Here is a 27,104-nt window from a genome sequence, read left to right as displayed (position 1 = left end):
AAATCCCTCTGTGGGAAACCATAAATATTCACATTAAATGTCATTGAAATCTGGTCTTCAGTTAACAGACAGACAACTACAAAAGTCCACAAATTACTACATAACATTACATTAAAATGATTTCAGATGGACATTTCCAGGAAAATGATTTATATTTAAAAAATAAAATGGGAGGGCGCATACCTCCCCCATGGGTAACATCCTAACTCACCATGTTAAATAACGTGAAAAACAAATCCTGCCTGCTGTTTTTCTCTGGCTCCGCTAAAAAGAGTAATGTGCTCCTCCTCAGGGAATGTCCAATAACTCCACTATACTTTATAAAAATCTGTGCAGAAGTGTTTCTGTAATCCTGCTGACTGAAAACAAACAAACAAACAAACAAACAAACACATGAAGGTAATGAAGCTTTTTGTTCATTCATATTTTGCTGGTTAGAACCCATTATCACTACCACTGAACAGCATTGGGGTTACCACCAGTATATCTAATGTAAGATATGGTGCATAAGTAAAAGTTAGTTGTTGATGAGCTGCAATGGCAGTGTGTTGGTTGTGTTTGTTTACCATGAGGTGTGGAGAAGAGGCTGAGGAGGATAATGTGTCTGGGTTGAACTCCGTGCTCTATCAACACCTTCACTGCTTCGATCACTGTATTCCCTGTACCTGCAGACACAGAAAAAGCAAGGCTTCACGTTTGATTCCCATTTCACCTTTTATACTCAATAACTTGTCATTATGTTCACCCAAAAACTTTCTAACTCACTTTACAATAAATCAGGTTAATGAAAAAAAGGATTAAATGCTAAACTTTCCAAATCGAAAATATGACTGCATATAACTGATGCATTATGTTAGCATCAGAAAAAAATACACTGTGCTGTGTGCTGATTGATCTGCCCATGACTCTGGCGATTGGCAGGCTGTAATTTCGGACCCTGTCAGCACATGTCAGTGTAACCCATCATTCCATCATAATAAAACACATCTTCAAACTGACTTGGTTGCCATCATATTCTTTCAGAAACCAAGAGCAGAAAAATACAGGTTTTTGACATTGGGAAGCCAGGGCTATTAAGATTCTATTTTTGTTGGCTCTTATTATGCTATTCAGCAGCTTGGTGGCTATCTACCAGGCAGTATATAATTTCCCCTATGAGAGCTATAATTATCAGAACAGTGTGAATGGCCCTCTATGATGTGGAAATGCTGAGTCGGTGTGAAGGTCAACTCAATGGAGATTTCTCAAAATGAATAAATACATGGAAATGTTTTTACATTTGCACAAAAATGGACATCTCTTGACATTTACAAGCTACTGAAGGAGGTAAACTGGAGTCATCAGCAGGATAAACTGAGCACAGCCCACTGTTACTTACTGAGGATGGGATACATGAGCAGCACCTTTCTTCTGTACACATCTGGGGGGAACTTGGCATAGTAGACCTTGGCTTTCTGTGTCTCTTCATCGCTCTGGATGAGGATCTTGCCAATGCGGATGGAGCGGCAGCAGTCCCGGAGACCCTGTTCCATGGCCTCGCCTGTGGGCAGACACCATTTAAATATATGTGTTGTTTGGAGCAAACTATCCAGTTATACCTTTTCATCAGTACTGATTTTAATCTGACTATTCCCCTGGCAGTGAGGCTCCCATAACATCAGGTCCAAACCAAAGTGTGAAGAGATTGTTTTTATGGCCAATACCATCCAGAGAGGAATCAGGGCCAGAGATAATGTTTATTATCCTAATAACTGCTCGAGGTACAGTTCTGTAAAACTCAATTAAAATTTCCCATGAGAACATGTGGTAAGAGGCCACGGCTTTCAGGAGTTTCTTGTGTAGTTCCAGAATAAATAAATGAAATATTAAATATAATTATTTGAGAATCATTAGACATTATTTTATTTATTCATTGACACCTGGACAGTTGCAAGATGTGCCACACAATGCTAGTTGCTATTGTTGGTAATGATGGTATATACCTCTAGCTTCCTTTAGGTTGGCATCTTGCCTCTTACTTTTCTTTTCTACTAATAGGCTCTGCACCTGTGAGCAGTAAGCAGGTATGATTTCATACTTCACTGTGTGGCACAGAATGCATGATCAAGGCATAACCGAGGACATACACATCATATATTCTTGATGATATACACCATATAAATGATGGTGGCCCATGCCTGTGCAATCAGTTCAAATCTAAAAAAATGTCCCCCTAATTATTTGCAAATACTTGTCAATCACTGAAGACGACTATACTCTCTCTTCCTGGCAGGACACGGCTCTCAGCTGAGTGCACAGCGACTCATCTAGAGCAGGTTGGAGCACGACTGAAAGGACTGAAATTAGCCTGCATTACTGTCATATATGCTTTTACACATGACTGATAACAGCTGCATTCAGTCTGAAGGAGAGAGAATGAGTTTCTTCCACTGACTGCTGTTCCTTCACCTACTACAGAATTGTATCTGTTCTATTCCACATTTAACATGCTTCTGTTGTATTATTTAGTTTTCTATTAATCTTTACCTTTCCCTGAGATTAAAGAACTGACTTCTGATAAAAAGTATGTAATTGTTAGCACTCAGAATAGCCTATTCTTCTGATTAAGTACAGAGCCGAATGTACGGCATAACACACTTGGCACAAATCACATGGATGCATGGAGACATACTTCTTTGTGCCCTTATAGAAGAGAGGGTTTAACTCACCACTCCTCATTATGCTGACTCCACAATTGCCTCTTTCAAACTTGACACCTTCATACTTGTACCCTGTGGTGAGAAATGCAGGTGGAACAATCACAAATGTAGCTGTTCAGAACAAGACCACTTAGTGTACATCTACAATGCTGAAGGTTAACTGCTTAGGGGTTGGAGAACTTTATTTATTTGACCTTTTATGTTATTGCAGTCAGTCTACTCTGTCAAGAATGATCCAGAAGAATCAGATTCTGGATCCAGCCTTTTAACCATTGACTTGATGTTAGAGAGAGAGATCCTCACCTGTTGGTGTAGTCACAGTGCACTCTGAGTAAGGGAGCTGATTCAAGCCCTCTTCAACTACTAGTCTTATCTGTTAGAAAAAAGCAATAAGCATATTATAAATGTACACAAATATATTTACACTGTATAATAATGAAGTCATGATCTTACCAGACGGTCGGCACAAAAAACGAAATCTCCTCTGCTGGTTGTCCTGAAAAAACAAAAACAAATACTAGAGATCTCATCTCTCTTTCAATTTTAATCTTTACTGCACTGTGGGGAATGGACAGGGATCCTCCCTCTATGTGTATGTGTAACATGAACTTGTAACTACACAACACTTCTTAAGAATAGCAGGAGATGTTCATGTTGATAACTTATTTTATTGCTACTCTAACGCATTGATGTATAATAAAATTACTAATTGATTATGGCAGGGGCATTTAACTTTTTCAGATTTTGTTTCCTTTACTACCTCCGCCATGGAGGTTATGTTTTTGTCTGAGTTTGTTTGTTAGAAGAATTATGCAAAAACTACAGAACGGATTTTCAATTAAACTTAGTGTAAGAATGCCGTATGGGTCAGGGAAGAACTTATAAAGTTTTGGTTTGGATCAACATCAGGGGGCGAATACAGGAATTTTCTTTACTTTCAATAACATTTCGAGATCGTTTTTCAATGTTTAAAATAATTTGTGGATCTTGATAAAAAAAAACAGGCATGTTTAGTGGCCTTATATTTATGCGTGTGTGCAATTTGGTGCAGATCCAGATAAAAATCCAGATCTAGTGAATTTAAATGTGGTTTCATAAGGGGACAGTTGGGCTTTGGTGGAGGTATGTGCTCTGCTGAGTGCCATTAGCCAATTTTAATTTATTTTAATTTTATTCAAGAGTTTTGACTGTATCACACATGCTGTGTACTTAGTTTGTTAGTTTACACGTCACAATGTTGCAGGTCTTTGTTTTAGCTATGTTAAGCTCTTACAGTCAAACATTAAAACCCAACATAAGTTAATGTCCGACACACAATTCAGCCTGATGTAATTGGTGTTGTTGTAAACCATGCATCATCAACTGAAAACTGGATGGGAGGTTCTGTGGGTTCAACCAGTGTTTGTCTGCACAGTGTGGGCTTATAGTAAAGTAGGTTTTATTGTTAATCAGTCAAAAACCCTGAATGATCGCTGCTGATGAATCATTAGGCTGATTCATCAGCGCTCACATGGTGAGACTGGTGCATCAGGACTTCACGCACCATAAATCTAACATGATTTTTCTTTTCTTTGCCATATTCATATTGAGGATCTTTTTTGTAGAACCCATTAACTCACATTTCTTCATGAACACTCTGAAGATTAGTCTTGAAACTGAACTGGAGGTTCTGATGTCTGAATAAATAATAACACTTCTAATGGCCACATGTGGCTTGTTGTGGTCTCGATGTGAAGGTTGGAGAGTGGGGACTCACTTGTCTCTGATGATGGTCTGTAGTTCTCGGATCTGGTCGTTGAGAGGGAGCAGCTTGAGCTGCGGTCCCAGGTTTTCCTGACTGGGTAGTGTGGTGGCATCGCTGGGCTCAGAGCTGCTCAGCACCGGGGGGACACCGCCGCTGTTAGCGAACCGGACCTGCTTCACTGGGTGGTCCGGGCCACTGTTGACACTGTTCATCTGCTGGTTGTGGCACGGCATCCTGGGGCGGAGATCAGCGGGGCGGAAAGGGCCCAGACAGCGTTTCCTGACCGAGCGACCCACTTGCTGACGGTTCACGCGCTATCTGACAAAGACGAGCGGCCACACAACGTGTTCAGCCTTTAGCTTGGACCCTTGTTTCAAAGTGAGCTGTATTCGGCTCACGCTACAACACACCGACACTGGCCATTAGGAGACACTCACTAACCTCCAGCCGCCCAGCGACGTCGTGTTAAAACCGAACTCACGGTTTGTCCCCCCCGCGACGTAGAGTAGTGGCTAGCCTGCTAGCCTTGAAAGTGACAGCCCGTAGGAGACGGATCGGATGTGACGTAGCCGGCGTGTTGTTACCGCCTTCCTCCTTCGTCCAACATGGCGCCGATGTTGGCACCGCTGAATTGCTGCTTTCACATTCAGAGACGAAAACTAGCACTTCTCCTCCGACAGACGAGCTCGTACCACGTTTGGAATAAAAGCAGCAGCGGGAAGGGGACCGAATCCAAGCACCACAGCGGCTCCGCGGTGAGTGGAGGGCCGCGGGGAGTCGGGTTGCTCGGAGAGGACACGGTGTTTTGGGGGGCGACACAGTCACCACGCAAGGGCAGAGATGGGAAAGTGGTGGAAACTAACTTTGAGAGAAGTTAGGTGTCATGGTTCTGTCACAGTCCGTCGTCTGCTCGCAAGAGGGGCTGATGGAGTGAAGTGTAATGGTATGTCAGTGAAGTTAGCTGCCAGCTAGCATGTTACCTAGCTATAAGGGTACCTGGTGGCGTTGTCTGGGTAAAGATCGATACAGTGGTTCGACGCCATAACGAATCGTGATGTCACGGTCTGTTCTTAACATTGGACCTCATGTCAGGTGACTGTTGTTCATGTCAGAGCTCGTGTGAGTGTTAGGCGTGCTCGTGTGAGTGGTCCCAGTCACGTGTGGACTGAGGGGGTCAGTGATGTTAGATAAGTGATTGACACCGAGGAGCCAACGTGACTGCTGATGTAACTTACGTGGCGCGATCACTGTCCTGTATTGATTGTTCAACAAAAACTAATTTCCTGTTCGTTAGGCACATTTAGTTAAACTAGACGTGACAGCTTCCTGCCAGGTAGCCCAACTCCCAAATGCTAAATGTTCAGTGTTTGTTGAAACTGTTTCCACAAGGTGAAGATTCACCTGCATGTTCAATATGAAGACTGTGGGACTAGTATGACTAGGTCATTGCAATATTTTAGCCAGGTGAACTAGGGATGGACCAAATGGACAAAAATTATATGAAAACAAAACATTTCGTATTATTATCATAATAAATTCCGCGTCTTCATGTCTAAAGACAGATCTTTGCTCCTGAGTGAAGGTTCTAACAACAAACACTTGCAAAACAGAAACAAACTTTTACAAACTGGAGATAGATCAGTTATATCTTCTAACTCCTCCCTGTGCTTACACAGTCCCGTAATCAATATATTAAGATATAGTGAACATTGGTTATATTGCAATTGCTGAAATTATATTGCTATAATCAATGATGTAATTTTATTGCCCAGGTGAACTGAGGTGTACATGGAAACTGGCAACTGTCTTATCTAGAAAACAGTTACATTAACTAAAGTTATAAACAACTGAGTCAAACGACCGAAAAATTATCTAAAACTATCATAAAGATTCATAATTTCAGTAATTTTTCAATTGAAATACTGATATCCCACATTGTTCAAATACACTAGGTGATCATAAACAACGGGACAGGTTGTGTTGACATGTCTGTGAGGAGATGCAAATGTTCAGTAATGGCTGTTCCAATGTAATGTTCTTTTGCCCTCTTACTATGTAGCTGCTGTGCAGGTTAAGTTGTGGTTCTGTATGCTTATCTTTAACCATACACAGTGTTTTTAGTACTATCAGGCAGCAGCAGTTTGTAGTTGTTTTTATCCTTCGTAAACAGTGACAGAGATGAAATGGATTATTCAGAGCTCCACAAAATATGTTAACAACCACAAGCTTTGACATTATTTTTTAAATCTGTGAAATATTGTGACACTGTGTTGCCTCCTCTGATTTCATGTACGGTGTAGGTTCAAGTTAATTATGCTGGTGACATATATTCTGAAAAAACCCTACTGTTACCCAACTTGTTTGGCAGTACGTCGCTAACCTTTACAAACTTTTAACTCTGACTTTGGTGATATTTAACTGTGATGACGTCTTTAAATACTCTTAGAGAAGACACATTTTATGTTTCTATTGTGCATTTTACCTTTTGTATAATATTTTTTTAGTTCTGATCTTTTTTATGGGGTTTCTAGTGTTTGTGATTTTTAAAACATCCATAACTAGAATTATACTCCGTAGAGCGCAGACCTCTGCCAAGGCCCTGTTTAAATCAAGCTACACCGTATAGCACAAACACATCTCGGGGTCTCCAGAATATGGCAGATTTTTTTTATTCATCAAGATTCACGAATTGTTCCCTTGCAAGTTGTTGAAAATGTCAGAAAACGCCTTGTTTTTCAATGTTTAGAAAAATAAATCTTGGTTCTTTCTTAGCCCATCTCCCATTCATTCACCAAGTTTTGTGGAAATCAAAGACACAGAGATGGCCCAAAAAATGACTTTCCTGGTGGAGGTAAAAATGTATTGCATTGTAAACTTCAACTAAATGAGCCATCTCATGTGTTTCAGCTGAGTTCCCCCCCACACTTACGAACAGCGACATGGAACACAAAGGGAAGCGAAAACAGTCGACGGATTTTGGAGGCAGCAAAAGTAAGTAGATGTGGGGAATGATTGTGAATCAGTATTTGTTATTAAAATCAAACCACGAATAACAATGTATGTTGTTTGCACAGCATTTGCAGGTGACTGAGAAACGGACATGTTGGCACGGAAGTGCTGGGGGAAGGCTGAATGCTGATCCCAAAAATGTGGTGAGAACAGTATCCTCTTGTAGTATTAAGTTATTGAAAATGCCTGTTTCAATTGTTTTGGGGAGTTTTTCTGCATATGCAGACTAAATTAAGAGCACAGATGAACTGAAAATAATGCAGTGGACACAACGTCTAATAATTTCAGTTTTTTTCAGTCTTTGGTTTAGGGAGTCATCAAGGTTTTGTTTTAGCTGAAGGAAATATATGAGATATCTAAAGCTGATATATGGCTGTTTACAGTATATATTAATATACTCTAATGAAAGAATTGCGTAGGCTTGAAATGCATAATGTGTCAATGACAAAGTTTCAGATCTCGCATTAACACTTAATTGTCCAATTATGTTCTTTGATTAGATTAGTCTGTCTACACAACTTTAATTTTAAAAGACAACATTTGCTATTTTTGCCCATCAATTTTTCCAACAACCATTATAGCTATAAGTACAAATTAACAACTGAAATCTCTTATTCACAGTCTTAAGAGTGTTAAAAGTTGTTCTCCTGCAGCAGACCTTTAATAAACTATCACTGAGACATATTATTATTTATTAACTGGCCTTCAGCACATATGGTGCATACACCTTCAGTGGTTCACTCAGCTGTTAATGTTTATCTTCTCTTTGCAGTGACATGCAAAGCTTGATTGTCTTTGGCTAAAGGCAGGTGTTGGGCACAGTTTCACAGTTATTTGATAAGAGGTGCTGCCTTATAGCAGTGCTGTAACATAATGCCACCATATTGCGTGGATTAGAGTAATTACTGCATATTCGTTGGCCTGTGCAGAGTCCCAGTGGCAGGTGTGTGGTAGAGTTTGGGTAAACAGCCATTTTGGCACCAGTGGGCTTCAACCTCAGCTGAGATGACAGCTCAGGTGTCTCCCAGGCTTTTAGTGTCAGGCTGGATACCCATGTCCACCTGGAGTCTGCTGTCGTAGCTTCTCCTGGATCCCCCCCGAGGGAATCTCATTGACATTTGATGTACCAGGTGTCTGCCCAGAGAGCCATGTTTAGGTCATCCCAACTGTCACACTGAACACAAAATGCAAGTTAGTTGTGATAATGAGAGAACACCAGGAATGTTAGAAAGTAAACATTAGAGTAAATACCCTCCTGATCTCTGTCTCACAGGACAGATGAGTTGATCAAACTTTTGGGACAATGATCTGAGGACATAATAGTCTTTTGTTCTTCTCAACAGCTGAAGGAGGTGAATTCAGCCAAGATCCTGTCGGCAATGTTGACATATGTGTGGCCAAAGGACCGACCTGACCTGCGGGCCCGTGTGGCCATTTCTCTGGCCCTGCTCGCTGGAACCAAGGTAAGGTTGTCGTCAGCGGCATCATCAAATATGTACTTTCCCATTTTACTTTTCCCGTCCATCTGTCAAATCAGTGCTAAGTAGTTTTATTCACCCATACCCCGCAATTGCAGATATTTTAGTTTTTAATCAGGCCACTTAACACTGAGGAAGACTTTGGTTTATATTTAGCCTTTTTAACACCTTCAAACTGAAATAATTAATCGTAGTTAATTTTTGATTACTTTAGGACCCACATTTTCAGATACAACTTGGTAAAACCAAAAAAAAGACTCAATAAAAACTTGTTGCATAAGTTGGACTCAAATTAGTATTTTTAACTTTTTTTCAAAGTACAACATCAGTATACGTAAATAAGGTATATTTAAATGGTAAAACAGCACAAGAGGAATACTGCAAATACTGTATCTCATAACACAATAATAGCACTGATCTAAATGACGTATAAAATGAAAGCAAAAAAAGAAATCACAACCCCTACCTCCCATAATACCAGTATTGCCCACATCTGTGTTTGTGACATTAATGGTTTTGACAGTGTTACAAAAATGTGGACAAAGTGTGAAATTATGGTAGACAGTGCAGTTATTATCTCTAGGATTTGTGATGTGATGCATAATTGAGGAGGTGTTCATTAATTTGTTCATGTAAAGATGTCTTACAGTCAGGTAAACAATACACACAGGCATAATAAGAATAATAGATTGTGTAAGTGGCTGCTGATGAAATTCACAACCCTCACCTTCTCTTTTTAGTTTTAGTATTTTTTTGTATTGGGTCGGTGTTCTAAATTGAAGTCTGAGGTTTTAAGTTTGTCCGATAAGTCCTGAAATCTCTGTCTGTCTGGCGCTCGCATGTCTTGAGAAATGTTCATCTTATCGACTTCACCCCGTGGCATTTGTATTGTTAAGGAGGCAAGGAAGTGCAGTGTTGAATTTGAAAAAAAAATCTCTTCCAACTACGCCTTGGCTAAGAAGAGGGTCTAAGTTAAGTTGCACTTTCTTTGTAGTTTGGCTTTTTTTAAGCTAATGTACTTACGTGATTCTCTTACACGACTCTCTTATAGTATTGTCACACTTTAATGCTCAGAGCATGGTGCACAAGACAAAGGTTGGTTTGTAATATGCACACCGATAGGAAGCTGTACTTTCTCTTTATACATTTGGATCCTTCCTCCCCTGGTTGAGGTTGTTTCTAAGCCAAGGTCAGGATCTTCTGATGACATCAAGGCAACAATGCCTTAGTTAGGCAATCAGGCCAAGATTCATTTAGTTGTACAGGATACAGCATGATCAAGGTTACATTAATATTATTTTTATTTGTGGTAAACTCCAAACCACCGTTAAATAGGGTTGCATTTTCTAAAGCGGCATGAGGGCTCAGTATAATTACACTGTGTCAAAAACACTGTGCATTAAAAACAGATAGTATTTTTTTTTTAATGATTAACTGCCAGCATTAATCAGTGCATGATGTATCTCCTCTTCCTTTGTTGATGGTCTCTAATTTGCACCCTGGAAAACAATCACACACTCTCAGCTGCTCAATAAGCATGTCCTGCTGCCCTCACCACGGCTCCCTCTAGTGTATGTTAAGTAGGAGAGAGCACACTTGTGCAATCCAATCTATTTCCACTATTTTTCTGCTTGGCTGGGGTAAGACTCGATTTCTCCAGTTTGCCTGTTTGAGACGAAGCCACCAGCAGTGCAGAGGCAATTTTTAAATCAGCTAAATAATTATGTGGTTACAGCGCATCACCCCTCCGCACTTCACATTATCAGTGACATTTTCATTCCAAATAACTGATTATGTTATTGTTGGCCGTTGCCCCCTCCGTCTGTGTGTCATGCTATAGGATGAAGCTTATTCATGACAGCCTGGAGCCTCTTCTCCATTACATGACACAATATCTCTCCAATGAGATGACATATATCCAGGTACAGATTGACACGGTGTCCATTTACTCTGCCGTGTCGAAAATTAAAGGATTAAAATAGGGCACATCCAACCTTACCGTGTGATAGTGGTAAAATTGAGGATTTTTTTTTTTTTTTGCCATGTTCTGTTGTCTTGGTAGCAAAGTGGCAGGATTTTTTTTTTCTCTTGAAGGACTCCAATTGTTTGGCCATTGTATAATACCCATGTGTATAAAGCAAGATCCCTGGAGATGTAGCCTTTGCAGTACAAATGGTGCATTATTTGGTGCCTTTTTATACAGTCCTACAACAGTCTACGTGCTTTTCTTGAACTCTTATTTATTATTTTTATCTGATTATTTTAACTGTTTTGTCTGAATTATATCCTGCAGAATTTAACAGGGATAATGGAACAAAAAGAAAAGTTAGAAAAAAAGGAAGCTCTCCCGTGTGTTCGGGGTTGAGAGGTTCAAATGAAATGGGTTTCAGATGAAAATGCTTTGGTGTGCTGCTGTGTTCTCCGGCTGCCCTAATGCACTGCAGACCGCCTATCCTGAGTCACACAGCTGTCCCTGTGCTTTTAATTAGCCCTAATAACCATTTCAATTCCATTAGCAGGAAGCACCAGCAGAGCTAGTCAGGAGGAATCAGCACTCGCACAGCATACCATACATTTAGGCAGTGAATCCTACATAACCTTTTCAGGTGCATTCAAGGATATGCATGTATGTGAAGCACGTGGGGTGCACATACATGGATAATGTACAGCGGACTAATGGCAAAGAATGGCTCTGGAATATATTGAGCATATGTCTATCTAATGGGCTATTTGAAACTATGCTCCCTCTCTCTTTTTTTGTTTTTCTCTCGTCCTCCCATCTGAATGTGTCCTCCTTCCCTCTCTGCCTCCCCAGATGACCAATGTGACGGTGCCCTTCATGTTTAAGTATGCAGTGGACGAGCTTAACCAGATGTCGGGACACATGCTGAACCTGAATGACGCGCCAAGCACAGTGGCTACCATGGCAACGGCCGTGCTGATTGGCTGTGAGTCCCAGACTTGTATTGCACTGGCAGGTGCCGCGCTCATCGGAGGGGACAGTGGGACGGCCTGTTATCTACAGGACGACCTTTCCCAACGCATTCATATCAATGCCTCGCCGCAATCTCGGCCTCCCCCTCACACTATTTACATGATGTGCTCTGCTCTGTCTGAGTTCACTTCTATTAATCCTTACAGCCCTCCCTTGAATGCTGATGACTTTTCAGTACGATACCTGTGTGCTCCTGAGGCAAACAGAGCTGGATACATTTTCAAAGCAGTGGGGAAAAAATTACTAATAACCCTTTGAAAGTGGCCAAGAGGCCAGGGATATTTCTTTCACTTCTTCCCTTAAGAGAGTCTTCCTTTCAGGAGGACTGAGATGCGAGAGTGTGAATTTGAATGATTAGATGATTTTTGCTTTTTACTCTGAGCAGCTGATGAAAAGCTAAAATGAAAAATTGTATTGTGAACCTAACACCCTCTGCAAGTCACTCCGGCCTTGAGTGAGATCAGCATGGATGCAATGTACACTTCGCCCTCTAGCCAGTTATTTTAATGAGCCCATTTAGGTCTTGCACACTAATGCTGTGTGTTGAATAACTGGAGCACATGAACAGGACTCCAGACAGGACAAATAAGGATGACGAGAAAGAATGAAGAATATGCTTTTAAAGAAAGAAATTGTAATTTTTTGGTCCTTCTTGCGACTCGCGTGGCTTGGTACTTTGAGCCAGTGGTGTCCAGGGTAATTCGGATGAAAAGGTTATGTAGTTCTCTACCTACCTTGTCAGATGTGGACACATTGTTCTTTAGACGGGCATTCCTATTTAACGCCACATTACAACCCTGGGATGACCGGCAGACAGAGCAATTATTAACCTGACTCCTGGTCTCAGCGGAAAAGTCAAGTATTGATACAGCTCGCTGAAATCCCCACAGAAAGGCCATGTGTCATTTAAACACGGACTTAAATAAATTTCTGACAGCCATGCTCGCAATCTGCTTGTGTAACAGTTTGAGAAATGAAAGGGATCAAATAGGAGTAATTTCTTGGATTTGATTAAGGTGGTGATTTAAGTGAATTATAACTCCCATGTCGATTCTTTTTCAAAACTCAAATTGTACAATAATAATAACATTTTATAGGAAGACTGTGTTGAGTGCATCCACCCTCATCAGTGTGGATCAGCCAGAGAAAGTGTTGCCGCAGACACTGGTGAAATCAAGCCCATTCATTGACAACTCATTGTCACATCCTTTCATGACACTCTTACGAACTCCTCCTCCCCCTCTTGTATTACTCTGCTACAACATGTTGCTTGCTCTCCGCCACACGCACACTCAGCAACACTACATGTACATAGATTTCCTTGCCTCAGTGTGTTGGTCTGCCACAGTAGCAAGGCTTTAGACAGCATCCTGCTCTGTAATTACAGAGGCTTGGAGAAACTGCAGCCCTGAGATGAAGTGGAAAAACTGAACCAGCCACCTCACACATGCCCTCACTTTAGAGCATGTGACATACCTCAGCCTGTTCCTGTCTTAACAATCTCAATATTCTGTGTTACATCATACAGGACAGCGAAGATTTGGGTCAGATTCTTATTTTGCTGCTCCATAACAGTCATATCTGTTTGGGATGGGGGATACATTTTCACCAGATAGTACCCAGCAGCACTGCTTTTCACAGCTGTTGTGCTAAAGTCTCGGTCTCCTCTGCTATCCCAGATGGCGTGTCACGGGCTTGTGCGGCCCTCTTCAACGAGCTGAGGAACACTGTGTTCGGCAAGGTGGCCCAGAGCTCCATCCGACGCATCGCCAAGAACGTCTTCCTCCACTTGCACAATCTGGATCTGGGTTTTCATCTCAGCCGCCAGACAGGAGCGCTGTCCAAGGCCATCGACCGTGGCACACGAGGCATCTCCTTCATTCTCAGTGCGATCGTCTTCAACCTAGGACCCACGATCTTCGAGATGGGCCTCGTCACTGCCATTTTGGTGAGTTGTTGAGTGAAATTAACCGACAGATGTTGGTAGTCATTTGCGCTGGCCATTAACTTATTGTAGGATACTACCAGAAACACTGCTTACAAATCTCATGGCTCTTATTTCATTTAGCTGTTACTGATCAGTTATTCATGTTAGTACAGGACCGTCCATCACCTTAACCCTCCTCAAAGCAGATTGTCCGGAAATTAATTGTGGGAATACCGTCTCATTTGCATTCTAAATGGAATATGAATCCCCATGAACTTTGGGTGGCAATACGGAGCCCATTAGTGCCAATGATGAATCCCAAAGCTTTTGTAGCAGCTTAATGTCCTCCTGCAGAGTATGCCCTAAACAGATGCCCCCTCCTTGGCCAGCACTGGCTCTTCTATAGCTTCCTGCTATTATTACACTCTGGACTATAATGTCAGCTTGCCTGTAATGACGCCAGACTCCATTGCCCAAATAGCTAAAGCATTAGCACGATTACTTCTAGTAGTTTTCCTCCCATTTGTAACACTCAATTTCATAGTGGAATGATCAAAAACACTGCGCTCGCAGAACACCTTGTGACGCCAGCAGTGGAGCCTGATGGTCCGATGGTTTTTTCACGAAGCTGTTGAGTCACAGCTTGTAAAATATGGTTTGTCTGAACTGTGCTTTTCTCTTCTGTAGTATTACAAGTGCGGTGGGCAGTTTGCAGCAGTGGCCTTGGGTACCTTATCATCATACACCCTGTTCACCATTCTCGTCACTCAGTGGAGGTAACAACGAGGATGTTTGTACTTTTTCCGTATCTGCCTGTAATTCTATTGATTGTCTTGTTTGTTATGTTCGAAAGTGAAGTTCAGCTCCTTATCTACTTGGTTAATGTTCTTAAATCTTCAGAGGGCTTCAGAGGAGAAAAACTCCTCAAGGGTTGTGTCTACATTTAGCTGACTCAGTTCTGGAGGACATTTGCAAGGTTGCAGTGCCTGTCAAGTGCCTGAACTAATTGACACGCTCTGAAATGTCTAGCCATGAAATTGAACTTAAAATCTAGCTCCTATCATGCTGCTGAGAAATCTGCAAGCAGGTCCTGACTGAACCTTCAAAAAACAGCTCCAGGGTGGTAAAATGATGGACAAGGTGGTTGAGTGTAGAAACAAACAAGGGTCACAGGTTTAAGAAAAACAAACAGGGTATTAATTAATGAAGCTCAATGCAACTCTTCTTCATTTACTAACTAAGATAAATTCTCTCTAGACTTCTGTTTGTCAGCTACAGAGTTAATTTAATTCTGATGTTTGTCTACAAGGTTTTAACTGCTCTCACCCCTTCTTTACATCTTCAAGAGACGTCAGAGACACACTTGGTTTTGATAAACCACTATGGATCAAGTATGTTGTTTTGTAATGTTGGGTTGAACTATAATAGCCTTCACCAGGGGAAAGAGAGCCACGAAGTCATGTTATTGAAGGAGATAACAGACATTGAAGTAACAGACAACTCAATGTAAATAATCTACTATAATTCCCTTTAATTTGCTATTATTGGGTTTCCAGATTCAAATCAACTGTCAACAAATCGTTGTTTTCCTTTTTTGTTGCTCTTTTACTCTTAAAACAGAAGAACTACATTGACCTTTATTATTTCGATCATACAGTATTTTTTTTCTTCCCATCTGGCTGAAGGGGTTGAGCTATCCTCTGACCAGAGGGTTGGCGGTTCGATACCACTTCCCCATATGCATGCTGAAGTGTCCTTGGGCAAGATGCTGAACCCCAAATTGCACCTTATAGAAAAAGTGCTGACCATAGATCAACTCCATGAATGTGTGCGAATGGGAAAAACCTGTACTTTAAAGTGCTTTGAGTGGTCGTCAAGACTAGAAAAGTGCTATATAACTACAGACCATTTATCTTGACAGTTATTAATCGTTTGCCGTGTACCTATCTCAACATCTCTCCCAAATTCACATTTAGTACTGCTCTAGTCCGCCATTTGTACGGAGAGTTTATCATGAACAAGACAAGTGATGTCTGCATGTGTCCCTGCACACAGGACTCGCTTCCGGATAGAGATGAACAAAGCGGACAATGAAGCAGGCAACACAGCTATAGACTCCCTTCTTAACTATGAGACTGTAAAGGTAAGATCCAACCTCCCCACGTGTAAATGCGCACACACACACACACGCACACGCACACGCACACTACCACCCTCCTTTCAAACCGTCCCTGTTTAGCTCCTCGTCGCTTGAATTTTTTCCTGTTCACTTAAGCCCAAAACACTGATTTGAAGAATTATTTACTTGTCTGTGTTAATACTATTTCACTGCCATGATTACTAATCAAAGAAAAGCTCTCACACAGGCACGGTAATCCTAAATCTTAACCTTCTGCTGTTTCGAAGTCTCTTTCGAGGTAACCCTTATTGTAGACAAAACACATGAACACATTATCAGCTTCCAGTTCGGCTGCTTTGTTTACCATTCCGGATATATTTTGGTATCAGTGTTGTTTTCTTTGCTGTATTATTTTGCGTCCTGTTTTTCTTAACGTTTTTTGTTCTGTGTTATTTTGTGTCATCTGTGTCAATGCGGCCGGATTTAGCATCACTCTGAGCTGTGAGTGTGCATATGTAATTAGATCTCCGCCCACTCAGAAATCCGTTCCACTTTCACAAAGGGCTGGAAGAGAACCTGAACGCGGTGCCTTGCACTGCTTCAGTTCGTCCTCAATGTGCTCCTTTTCTTCCCTTCTCCGTCTCTCGCTCTGGTTCCCTGCATTTCCGTATATGTAAATCAGTGACAAGCCGGTAGCAGCTCAGCACCAGTGCCGTTAGCTAGAGAAGCAAATCGCCCACTTAACGAGCAGAGAAACAATAGTGCAAACTAAACAAACAGCAATATTAGGTAATTGGCAGCAGAGTTGAGGAGGGTGGTTGTTATGATCATGCTGCGGTTTTTATAGGCTGAATTTAAAAGATGTGCTTGTCGCTGATTCATTAAGCTTTCCATCTAAATGATAGCTACATGTCTTAATAACATTTTTTATTTGACGTGACACTTGAGAGAGCAATCTGTGCTCTGTGGGTAAATGTCTGTCTGAGCTGCTACAGATCCTGTGATTATTTAACTTTCAAGTGTTGTTTTTGCTTATTACTTATTACTTATTATTATATCTGCCTAATATTTTTATAAACTATTTTGCCACAAGCACTATCCTCTGCCAAAGCTTCAGAGCTCCAGCCTGCTCAGTAATGCAGACTCTGGATTGTGTTCCATCGCCCTCCATGTCCTTTAAGATCAGTGGGGAGAAGATGAAGCTACAGAGACATGAAAAAGTGCTTTAGAGGCCAACTGAGACTCAGGCTATGCCCAGAGGGGTCACTGAGAACAAATGCGGCCTTGAGGCAGGATCTACTTAAGTGTCCATCTGCCTGACACTGCTCTCCATGCTTCCTTAACCTTTAACCTTAACCATATTTTGTATCTCTCCCTCTCCCTCTTTTTCTTTCAACTTACACTTTCTTCCCTTTTGTAAATCCGTCTGCGTGCCCTGTGCTCCCCGCTCTCCTCGCTCTCCTCCCTCCATCCATGTTTCTCATCTCTGCTGCAGTACTTCAACAATGAGAAGTATGAAGCTGAAAGATATGATGCATTCCTGAAGGTTTATGAGTCATCCTCTTTAAAAACCACATCCACGCTCGCCATGCTCAACTTTGGTCAGAATGCCATCTTCAGTGTCGGCCTCACTACCATCATGCTGCTGGCCAGCAAGAGCATCGCAGCAGGTGAGTGGGTTTGGGGTTATTTTGGGAAAACGATCCATCAACATTTGTAAACCATTACAAAAAATTTGATTCCATCCATGTATTAAACATCACCTGACTGGAATTTACCTGTAACATTTGTTATCTCCTTCAATAACTTGATAGTAGGAGTTGTTTGAGACATTTTTTTTATAGATCATATACCCAGTGAAAGATGCATGATACAACAGAGCTAGATTATGTGCATCTCTGTAAGTTGTTCTGTCGCATTCATGCAGGCACGATGACGGTGGGAGACCTGGTGATGGTGAACGGTCTGCTCTTCCAGCTCTCCCTCCCTCTCAACTTCCTGGGCACAGTGTACAGAGAGACCAGACAGGCTCTGATAGACATGAACACTCTTTTCACTCTGCTCAGCATCGACTCCAGGATCAAGGTATCGTCTTGGCCAGACATGCTCTGATCCACACTGTGGCAGTTATTTGCAAAATGTTTTGTGTCCATTTTTTTCTTCCTCTAACAAAATAGACCAGGGAAGAAGAACTTGTACACACTGCACAGTGCATATTTTGTCCAATATGAATTTGATAAAGCCTGGAATTGCATCGGTTAGTGTTTTAACTCACCACTGAGGTATTCTAGCTACCACTTCTAGCTGCACGACATGGATAACTTATCTGCATGTGCTTTACAAAATGATAGGTTGTAGTCAAACCTAGTAATTATGTGCTTGATGTGACTCAGGTGCTTCCTGATTGATTGCCATGTGTAGTGTACTTGCTGCATTAGAGATATAATTAAGATATTCTGGATATAACAAATTGCAGGAGAGCTTTGAATGGCACATTTTTGATGATTTATTCTGAGTATTTACTTAATCAGTAGAAATCTCAATTGGTGCACTATTTCTTTTTAATGGTTTCTTAGAGTGTAACAGTTTCATTGTGTTAGTCATCAATCACAGTGACGTTTTACAAATAACTGTTTTAGTTGTGTATTTTATTAAATTTTTCCGCTGGTGATAATCCGATAAGAAGAAAAAAACCTTACACTAGTAGTGATCTATTAGAGGCTTGTTGTTGTGCCTGTGATTTTGGTGCGGATAATCTTTTCAGTCAGGGATGGCTCCTCTAAACAGAGAGTGAATGAGCTCTGTCAGGTTAAGGAAGGAAGAGAGAAACTATTCCGTTTGGAGTTGTTTTTGTAAAATGTTATTTGTTTAGGTTTTTGCCTGTTTCATTTGTATTTATTCAGTGAACACTGCACGTTTTTTCAGTATCGACTAATCTGTTATTTCCATATTTTAATCAATTAATCATTGTGTCTATGAAATAATTATTGTGATTTAACAGCCCAAGGTAATATCAAATTATTTTCTAAATACGCTCAACAGGCCAGGATGCCTAAATAGTGACTTTGCGGTCATATATGATAGGGCTGCTCGATTAATCGAAATTTTATCGTGATTACGATTATGGGGTCAAACGATCTCCAAACTACTATAATCGAGTTGAAAAGATTATTTGACATTTTTTTCGAAAGAAACGCGCATGCGCAATTCAGTCCTTCCCCCAAAGAATTCAGCGGCCCAGCTGATTGGCTCTCACTCTCAAGCAGCTGTAAAGTGAAGGAGGCCAGTTGTGTGTGTGGTGAAAAAACAGCGTGAGTGGAAAAGCAGGGAGGGCAGCAGCACACCATTAAAAAAAATAAAGCATAGACTTCAGAATAAGGGCACATATTAATAATCGTTTGAATAATCGTGATTTTGATATTGTCCAAAATAATCGTGATTATGATTTTTTCCATAATCGAGCAGCCCTAATATATGATCAGATAATGTATATAAAGAGCTTGTGTCCCCACTTGCTCCCACTATCCAGGAGTAAAGCCAAAATATCCTTAATACGCATGCTGCAATCTTTGCATTAGCAATTAGGGAATGGGACCATATCCATTACTAAATAATTGAACCCAAATATACAGGAAAATTTAACAGTTGGACAAACATCCATTACAACAGCTTATTAAAATGACAGAAGCCACCTTTGAGAACAAATTATTTAAAATGTACAGTTTTTTTACTAGTTTGACCAGACCCCCAATTACATCTTCCTGTTGGTATAACCCGCCTATCTTTAAAGTCACCTAGAAAATACAAAGTTATATTCAAACATGTAAAACTAGCTCATCTTTCTAGACTGAACATTTGCCTAAGCGTTCAACCCTCGGTGTTTCCTCAGTGGAAAACCTGTCAGTTGTTATTGTTAGACCTTATTAATTTCATTCATCTTATTTTTTTTTTTTTTTTTTTTTAACACAACAACCCATCTTGTCTCAGAAGAACACACACACCAATGTGGACCTGCTGGTTAACAATGTAAATGTTGTTACCGTCTCTGGAAACAAGTCTGTCCAGTTATTCTTAAGTATTTTATTTTTCATCAGTAATTCTCCTCTCCATTGTGATTCCCTGTAGAATGGCACTGCCCAGCTCGCCATTACTGTCTGAATGCTTCGGTTATTTTTGTATAGCACATGTGCCTATTATGTAGATGTCAGATAATTTTATTTTCGGCTTTTTACATCCGTTTATACAAATTGACAGTGAGTTATTTGTATTAATTGGCTGAGGTGAATGATGGGGGGGATTATTTTTCTGTTAGGTAGAATAGAGTCAGAGCATAACAGGCTTTTACTCTCAGGGTAAGGCCGTGTTTTATTCACTGCTGACCTTGATTACATCTCAGCACTGCAGCTCAGCTCAGTATGTTCCCAAAGTTTTCACGCCTATTGATCCGTCGCTGTGAAGGTTAGGGTGTGAAGGTTCAGATGGTCTTTTGAAACGACCTCTTGAATCTGATGTGAATGCCGCTGCTTTAAGCAGCCTGTGTGCTCCACTATTATCCCTTTTTTCAAGGTGTTGGAGTAACGTTGCATCATGCTGCGCTTCTCTGCCACTGGCTGTTCTGTATCAATCTCCTCTGTTTCTGTTTCATCTGTCTTAACCCTCTGATGGTTTGCTCCAGGAGAAGGATCTCGCCCCGGTTATAGCCATCACACCGCAGGAGGCCACCATCCGATTTGAGGACGTATATTTTGAATACCTGGAGGGTCAGAAAGTGTTGGCCGGAGTGTCCTTTGACGTGCCTGCTGGCAAGAAGGTGGCCATCGTTGGTGGCAGCGGGTCTGGGTGGGTCTGCTTTCACAGAAATACACAGACTGTTAAACCTTTAGCCAGTGTGTCATCTCATTTGTATGTGCAGTCAGTCGTATCATCGGATATCATCAGTAGACTGTGGGGGTACAGCTCACAGACAGATTGGTGCTGACGATTGATTCCACGTCTGGTTGCAGGAAGAGCACCATTGTGCGCCTGTTGTTCCGCTTCTTCGAGCCCCAGCGGGGGAACATCTACATAGCGGGACAGAATATCCGAGACGTCAGCCTCGACAGCCTGAGGAAGGCTTTGGGGGTCGTGCCTCAGGTATGAGACACACCAACACAATCAAAGAATTGATTTGATAATAATGAATTATAATCAAATTGATTGTCATCCTTCACCACAAATGAAATGTGCATTTGAGAGTAATTATTGATAATTATATAAAACAAATTGGCAGCTTAGAACATGTAACATTAACAGCAGCATTAGAAATAAACTGAATTCCATTAAGTTTTAACTGCAATGAGCTCAGAGGCTGATCTGAACAGATGGTCCATGAACAGTATTTTTGTCATTTGCGTTCGTTCTCTTCCTCCCTCCTGCCCTGGTCTTTGTAACCGCAGTCCTCTGTTTCTGTCGCTGCTGCAATAAAAACATTCTCTGAAGCCTAATTTTTTTCCTCTAACTGCGTTGTTGTTAGGATGCAGTTCTGTTCCACAACACCATCTTCTACAACCTGCAGTACGGGAACATCAACGCGACAGCAGAGGACGTTTACCAAGTGGCACGTCTAGCAGGCATCCATGACGCTATCCTCCGCATGCCCCATGGCTATGACACCCAGGTCGGGGAGCGGGGCCTCAAGCTGTCAGGTTTGCTGCACCATTTTGACTACTGTTAAAATATGGTCTCTGAGCACCAGCAGTTGAAAGAGCTGTGTGTTTTGTGCATTGCCTGGATGGTTCACTAAGCTGGAAAAAACAACAACAAACAAACTGAAAAATACAGCTGTTATCTGAATAGCTGGCTACTAGTAGTTTTATTCCAAAATATATATTCTGGACCATTTCTCTACAATTTTGATTGAGTGTTATATTAATGAAAGATTTATTTATATTGTCAATTGATTAATTACTAATTGATTCTGTAAGGTGACAGAAATCAGTCAGAGCCAGTTGCAAATCAATTTGAACATGTTTTAAATCCAACACCAGTGAATTATATATTATTGCTTTAATGATTTATCTCAATAGTTGCTGGTTAATGAGTTCTAGTCCCGGGTTGCTTTACTGTGAATGTTAATACATTTTCTAATTTTAATAATGTTTTAGCTGTTAAACTTAATCACATTCATGACTTGTGTTAGTTGCCTGCTCATTATTATATGACAGCAGAAATGTTCCAACATTATTATTTAGGGTATTGAGTATAAGATATTTGTATATTTGATGCTGTCAGTTTTGCTCTCTTAAACAACTGAAGGCAGATTTCACACAGTTGGTTATTTCTGTGTAGGTACTAGTGGAAATGATACAATGCTCAATTGTCTAATTCTTCTAATCATCATAATGAAGTTTTTCCCGCTGCACAGGACATACTGTTTATTTAGAAAAGTAGTTTAAGGGATGTCTGCTGTGAGCAACTTTAGCATAATAAACAGGATAGTTGTATGGCGCTGCCATGGAAGATTTAAGTTTGAACGGATCCACATTATTTTCAAGTTTCTGCATAAATATTCATTTGAATATTTATAAGGGAATATGGGATTTGAAATACTTTTGAAACTGTGATTATGAGCTTTTTCTTCTAAATGTAGCTAATTCAAATGTATCTAATTATTAAATGTAACATAAAATCATGGTGGGAATTAGGGGTTAATCTCTAGCATCATCTTAATGTTGTCATTGTCTTCCTCTATGTAGTGTATGAACTTGGCATGTTGCCTTACAGTTATATTATTTGATGTGCAGCGATAACACAAGCCTATGTAGTATTTGGCTGCTAGCATCACTCTGCGACTCATTTAGCTCATGTAAACACTGTGAGCACTTTCACTCAACATTCAAGATGCAATTACTGGCAGCACAGATTTCTTTCTGAGGAGTGACAGAGTCAAAGAGTGAGCGAACGGACAAAATAAAGACATAACTAACTTCTCAGTAATTCTGCCGCTGTTGTACGTGACAGCTGCCAGTGAGTTTTTGAGACGGGGGGGGGGGGGGGGGGGGGGCGAGGAGTGGTTCAGGGAGCTGGGCAGTCTGGGATGTTAGGCTCCTCACTTCCTTCATTGCTGTTATCCACTGGGTGGATATTCATATCCGCTGAATTCACCTTACTTTCAGGAGGCCACACACAACTTATGTGCAATAAAGGCTGAATCAACTTTTTGCATCCTGCTGATTTTCCTTCACAGTTAAATTAAAGTGGCTTCTACCACTTTGAAGCCTGTAGCGTCCGTGTTGTTTTGGCTGCAGTTTTGATGTGCTGGTGCCAGAGACCTGCTGTATATTCACGTATTTCAAACCTCTTGTCTTAAGCCTGCTTTGCTTTTATTGATGATGTCTGTCTCGCCGTTTCAGGAGGGGAGAAGCAACGTGTCGCCATCGCCCGCGCGGTTCTAAAGAATCCACCCATTCTCCTGTATGACGAAGCAACGTCCTCCCTCGACTCCATCACAGAAGAGGTGGGCCTGAGAGTGCACGAACACATACACTGACAGATGCAGGCCTGCGTTCATGACTTACCATCAAATGCCCGTTCTCTGCTGCACTCACAGTTTGACACCTCAAAAGACCCTGTATACACTTTTATCTGAACAAGCACCCACTCACTCACCTGCTGAAGGTACAGAGTAAGTCAGCTCACTCCAGCGTCACATACCTGCTGTGGCATATCCCCCCCCCCCCACTCGACACAGACACGTACACACACGTACGTTCTCCTCTGACACCTGCCACTGTTTTCTGCGCATTAATCTCCAGCACAGCTTAAACTCCACAGTCTTTGTAAATGTTACATTTAATAAGAAAGTTCAGTGTGTCCTCTCTGAACTTCAAGAAAAAGAGCGGGGCAGTAGACGTGGCTGTTAATTGAGATTTTCCCATCACAAAATAAATCATCATATGTAAACACTGGGTAGAAAAACATATGAAGGTGGATGTTGCCGAGCAACATAGTGTTGACTTAGCCGCTTTTTCAAATCAAAGTTTGGGAGTACATTTCATATATATCCTGTCATTCATGCACTTTTCTTTCTTATTATTTTTGCCGACCAGCATTATTGCAAACCTGGGGAACTATTTTCCTTTGGATTAGGGGATACTCTTGTCAACCAAGTGATTATTATATTTGTCTTATGTCTTGCAGAACATCCTGAATTCAATGAAGGTGATGATAAAGGACCGGACATCAGTGTTCATCGCCCACAGGCTCTCCACAATTGTAGACGCGGATGAGATTATAGTGCTCAACGAGGTAAGAACTCATCCGTTTATTTTTTACTTGATCTTGAACCTTTCCCTGATTAACATTTCCAGTTCTCACGTCAATTTCATAAAAGCAAATTACAGGAAGGTTCAGAGTTTCCAAGTAAAAACCTGCTCAGTGTTAATTGCAAGTCCAATTAGAGGATTGTGCATTGAAGGGAGAGATGATGGACCGCACTCTGCGTGACCCTCAGCGCATCAGGTCTGCCAGCAACAAGTAGCCTCCGCTTTTGCCACTCATTTATTTTCAGTAACCTTTCTTCACTGTACGTGATGAAGACATGCTTTGTTTAGCTTTTCTCATTAACTTTAACAACAACAGGGTGCTGTTAGTTGAAGTGAATGTATTATTTTCTCCATAAGGGCTCATTAAAGCAGTCAGACTCAACTGGCTGTTTTGGTCAGATGGCGCGTCTTGTTTTTCTCGGTGACTAATAATGTATGGGCCAGCTTCCCAGACGCTGATGAGGCATTATCCAGGGCTAAACATGTCTTTCATCAGAGATCGTCATTGCAACGCTTCGTCTACACAGTTTTTAGACCCACGTGTGAAAGTCAGGTTCGAGGTGCCATGGAGACAAAGATGGGATATTTGTTTTTATGTGGAAACAGTGAATCTCTGCTGTGTATCAGACAAATCCCCAAGTGAAGGAAAAATGCTGCAGCATGTTAACGATTGAGCTTTGAGATGTTTTATCACACAAAGAGATGGAGTAAAGTCAGTTATCATCTAGAGGTCAGGAGTTAATATAAAAATTTAACAGCGGTGAAGTGACAGTTTCCACCAGTGGAGTCAGAAAGGATAAAATGAGGAGAGCTTTCTTTTGAACCTCGGCGAGTGAGCATGTGTGGTTCCGTGTTTCCAGAGTCAGATGGCGGGGATCAGAGGGTCGCGGTGAGGAGGCATGTTTGCGTGTGATGTCGCCATGCCGTTTGCTGGTGTCACCAGCAGAGGACTGCCTGGGGTGCTCATTAAAATAACGAGCGGAAGCAGTCACGTGCCTGTCTTGGGTGCACTAAAGATGATGCCAACACCTCTGCATGCTCATGGGAGGTGGGGGAAGAGGGTGCCTTCATTTGTGTTCGACTGTGTGGGAGGGATGTGTGTTTGTTGCGTGTAGATGCACGCGTGTGTCTGCGAGGCCGTGTTTTTGCGAGAAGAAATGCAACAGTTGTTGGGGAGGCGGCAGGGATTCTAGGTGGGGGGGGCAACTCTCTGCTGAGAATGTGGTCAGTGTTGTGTGATCAGAAAGATATGCTAACTATAGGACGTAGTGTGTGTGGCCCCTTCGTTTTCACTTCTCATGTTCAGCCAATTTATGTTTCTATTTTTCCGTGATTCTCTTCACTCTCCTCCTTTTCTCTGCCAGGGTAAAGTGGCAGAGCGTGGCGACCACCTCTCCCTCCTCAGCACCCCCGGCAGCTTGTACGCAGACCTGTGGAACACCCAGAACAGCAGAATCCTGAACGATAGCAAGAACTCGCTCAAGCCGAAGGCTGAGCGCCTGTCCCAGAAGGAAGAGGAGAGGAAAAAATTGCAGGAGGAGATCCTCAACGGTGTGAAGGGCTGTGGGAACTGCTCCTGTTGAGAGAAGCTGCTACCTCCACGTCTCTTGGTCCTTCACAGATGGCCTATGCTGGAATCCCTGGTCTGTGCGGTATTAGGGAGGGGGGGCTACGTCCCCGCTACCCACTCCCAACTCCAGCCAAGCCTCCACCCATGTGACTATACCTCCCCCTCCTCATGTGAGTAAAGGCCAGTGCTCGCCAAAGTGAAGGAGGAGGAGCAGAACAGGGAGCAATGGTGTTTAGCACTGGCTGGTGTCCAGAGAACAAGCTTTTATGCCAGTTGCCTCAGCTGAGCCAAGCATAAGAGACCTTGTATATCACATACGTGTGTGTAAGACATCTGTTAGTCAACACGGTTGCCCCCCCCCCCCCCCTTCCTCCTCATTTTTGACATCAGGTTTATTGACATCTTCCATCGCACTGGAAAAGGATGAGAGCACACGTAATGATGTACATATGCCTTGATTTGTATTAATTACATTTTTAAATTATTTTCAAAATAAACTGAACCTATAGCTAGCTTTTTATATTAATGATGTGTACATATAGAAATGTGCTCTGCCATCGGGGTTGGAATGCAGATCAACAAAGGTTGTTTGAAAAACACCATTTGAGAAAGCTGAAACCTCAGCGCCGTTTAGTCATAATGCACATTGCCCATGATATTGTTCTAAAAATACCAACTTTGGCAGATAATCAAGTCTTTCAGACAAATCGCATCATAATATGGATGTTTGGACGCGCGAACGTGCAAAACAGCTCCCCAGTGAATTAGCAATATGTCACAGTCACATTCATGTAAATATACCACTCTGAGAATAACAAGTGGAACCTCTAATAAATCATGAATGGATTCCACCACCCTGCAGCCACATTAAGAGGCAACGACTTGAAAGCCTCCTCTGGGAACATTCCGCAGTCATATCATTTAGCCCTGGCAGACGGGCCGCCTCTAAAGAAAAGTTATGTTTGAGATTTTAACCGTGACAGCGTTTTGGATTGTTTCGTCGGAATACAAAGACCTCCTCTTGGAGGTAAAATGTGAATGTTAATATTTAAACACTGAAACTACACAGTTATCCTCATTTTCTGAGGGATATGCACATGTTGTTAGGAACCTTGCTACGGTGTTGTATCTATCATCTGGAAACTTTTAATTTGGGACTTGTACGATACACACAATGTAAAACCTGTGACTTTGTGTTGTTGACTGTATGAGTACACTGCAGACACATCAATAAATGTTGGCATTTGGCTAAATAAACAA

The 27,104-nt window shown here is 41.6% G+C and overlaps 2 protein-coding genes across 4 annotated transcripts in view; one reads left to right on the top strand and one right to left on the bottom strand.

Moving 5' to 3' along the window:
• uprt (uracil phosphoribosyltransferase (FUR1) homolog (S. cerevisiae)) overlaps nucleotides 1-5,003 on the bottom strand; it is a 5,832-nt gene extending 829 nt beyond the window's left edge. Inside the window, exons 1-7 of one of the 2 annotated variants that reach the window (XR_008339475.1) lie at nucleotides 4,456-5,003; nucleotides 3,153-3,195; nucleotides 3,003-3,072; nucleotides 2,709-2,771; nucleotides 1,379-1,540; nucleotides 567-665; nucleotides 212-359 (exon numbers count right to left, since the gene is read on the bottom strand). Coding sequence is in view for 1 of the 2 variants with exons in the window: in XM_053428246.1 (XP_053284221.1) it covers nucleotides 567-665; nucleotides 1,379-1,540; nucleotides 2,709-2,771; nucleotides 3,003-3,072; nucleotides 3,153-3,195; nucleotides 4,456-4,676 (658 nt within the window). In the remaining variant the exon portion in view is untranslated. The remainder of the gene's footprint in view (nucleotides 1-211; nucleotides 360-566; nucleotides 666-1,378; nucleotides 1,541-2,708; nucleotides 2,772-3,002; nucleotides 3,073-3,152; nucleotides 3,196-4,455) is intronic. The other variant, XM_053428246.1, reaches the window with a different exon arrangement.
• Nucleotides 5,001-27,104, top strand: abcb7 (ATP-binding cassette, sub-family B (MDR/TAP), member 7). 2 transcript variants are annotated; one of them, XM_053428243.1, is made up of 16 exons: nucleotides 5,001-5,198; nucleotides 7,351-7,434; nucleotides 7,518-7,595; nucleotides 8,796-8,915; nucleotides 11,746-11,878; nucleotides 13,605-13,873; nucleotides 14,540-14,628; nucleotides 15,908-15,995; nucleotides 17,518-17,641; nucleotides 17,899-18,056; nucleotides 20,647-20,810; nucleotides 20,975-21,104; nucleotides 21,484-21,655; nucleotides 23,363-23,466; nucleotides 24,150-24,257; nucleotides 25,639-27,104. In XM_053428243.1, exons 1-16 carry the CDS (start codon nucleotides 5,049-5,051, stop codon nucleotides 25,855-25,857), a joined length of 2,190 nt encoding a protein of 729 aa, XP_053284218.1. In that variant the 5' UTR covers nucleotides 5,001-5,048; the 3' UTR covers nucleotides 25,858-27,104. The 2 variants fall into 2 exon arrangements, with proteins under 2 accessions (XP_053284218.1, XP_053284217.1); XM_053428242.1 differs by having other exon boundaries at nucleotides 17,467-17,641.

The sequence above is a fragment of the Pleuronectes platessa genome, chromosome 8 (genome assembly GCF_947347685.1).
Source record: "Pleuronectes platessa chromosome 8, fPlePla1.1, whole genome shotgun sequence".
Lineage (NCBI taxonomy): Eukaryota > Metazoa > Chordata > Actinopteri > Pleuronectiformes > Pleuronectidae > Pleuronectes > Pleuronectes platessa.
Note: the sequence above shows the minus strand (reverse complement) of the source record. Positions and strands in the feature narration are given on the sequence as shown.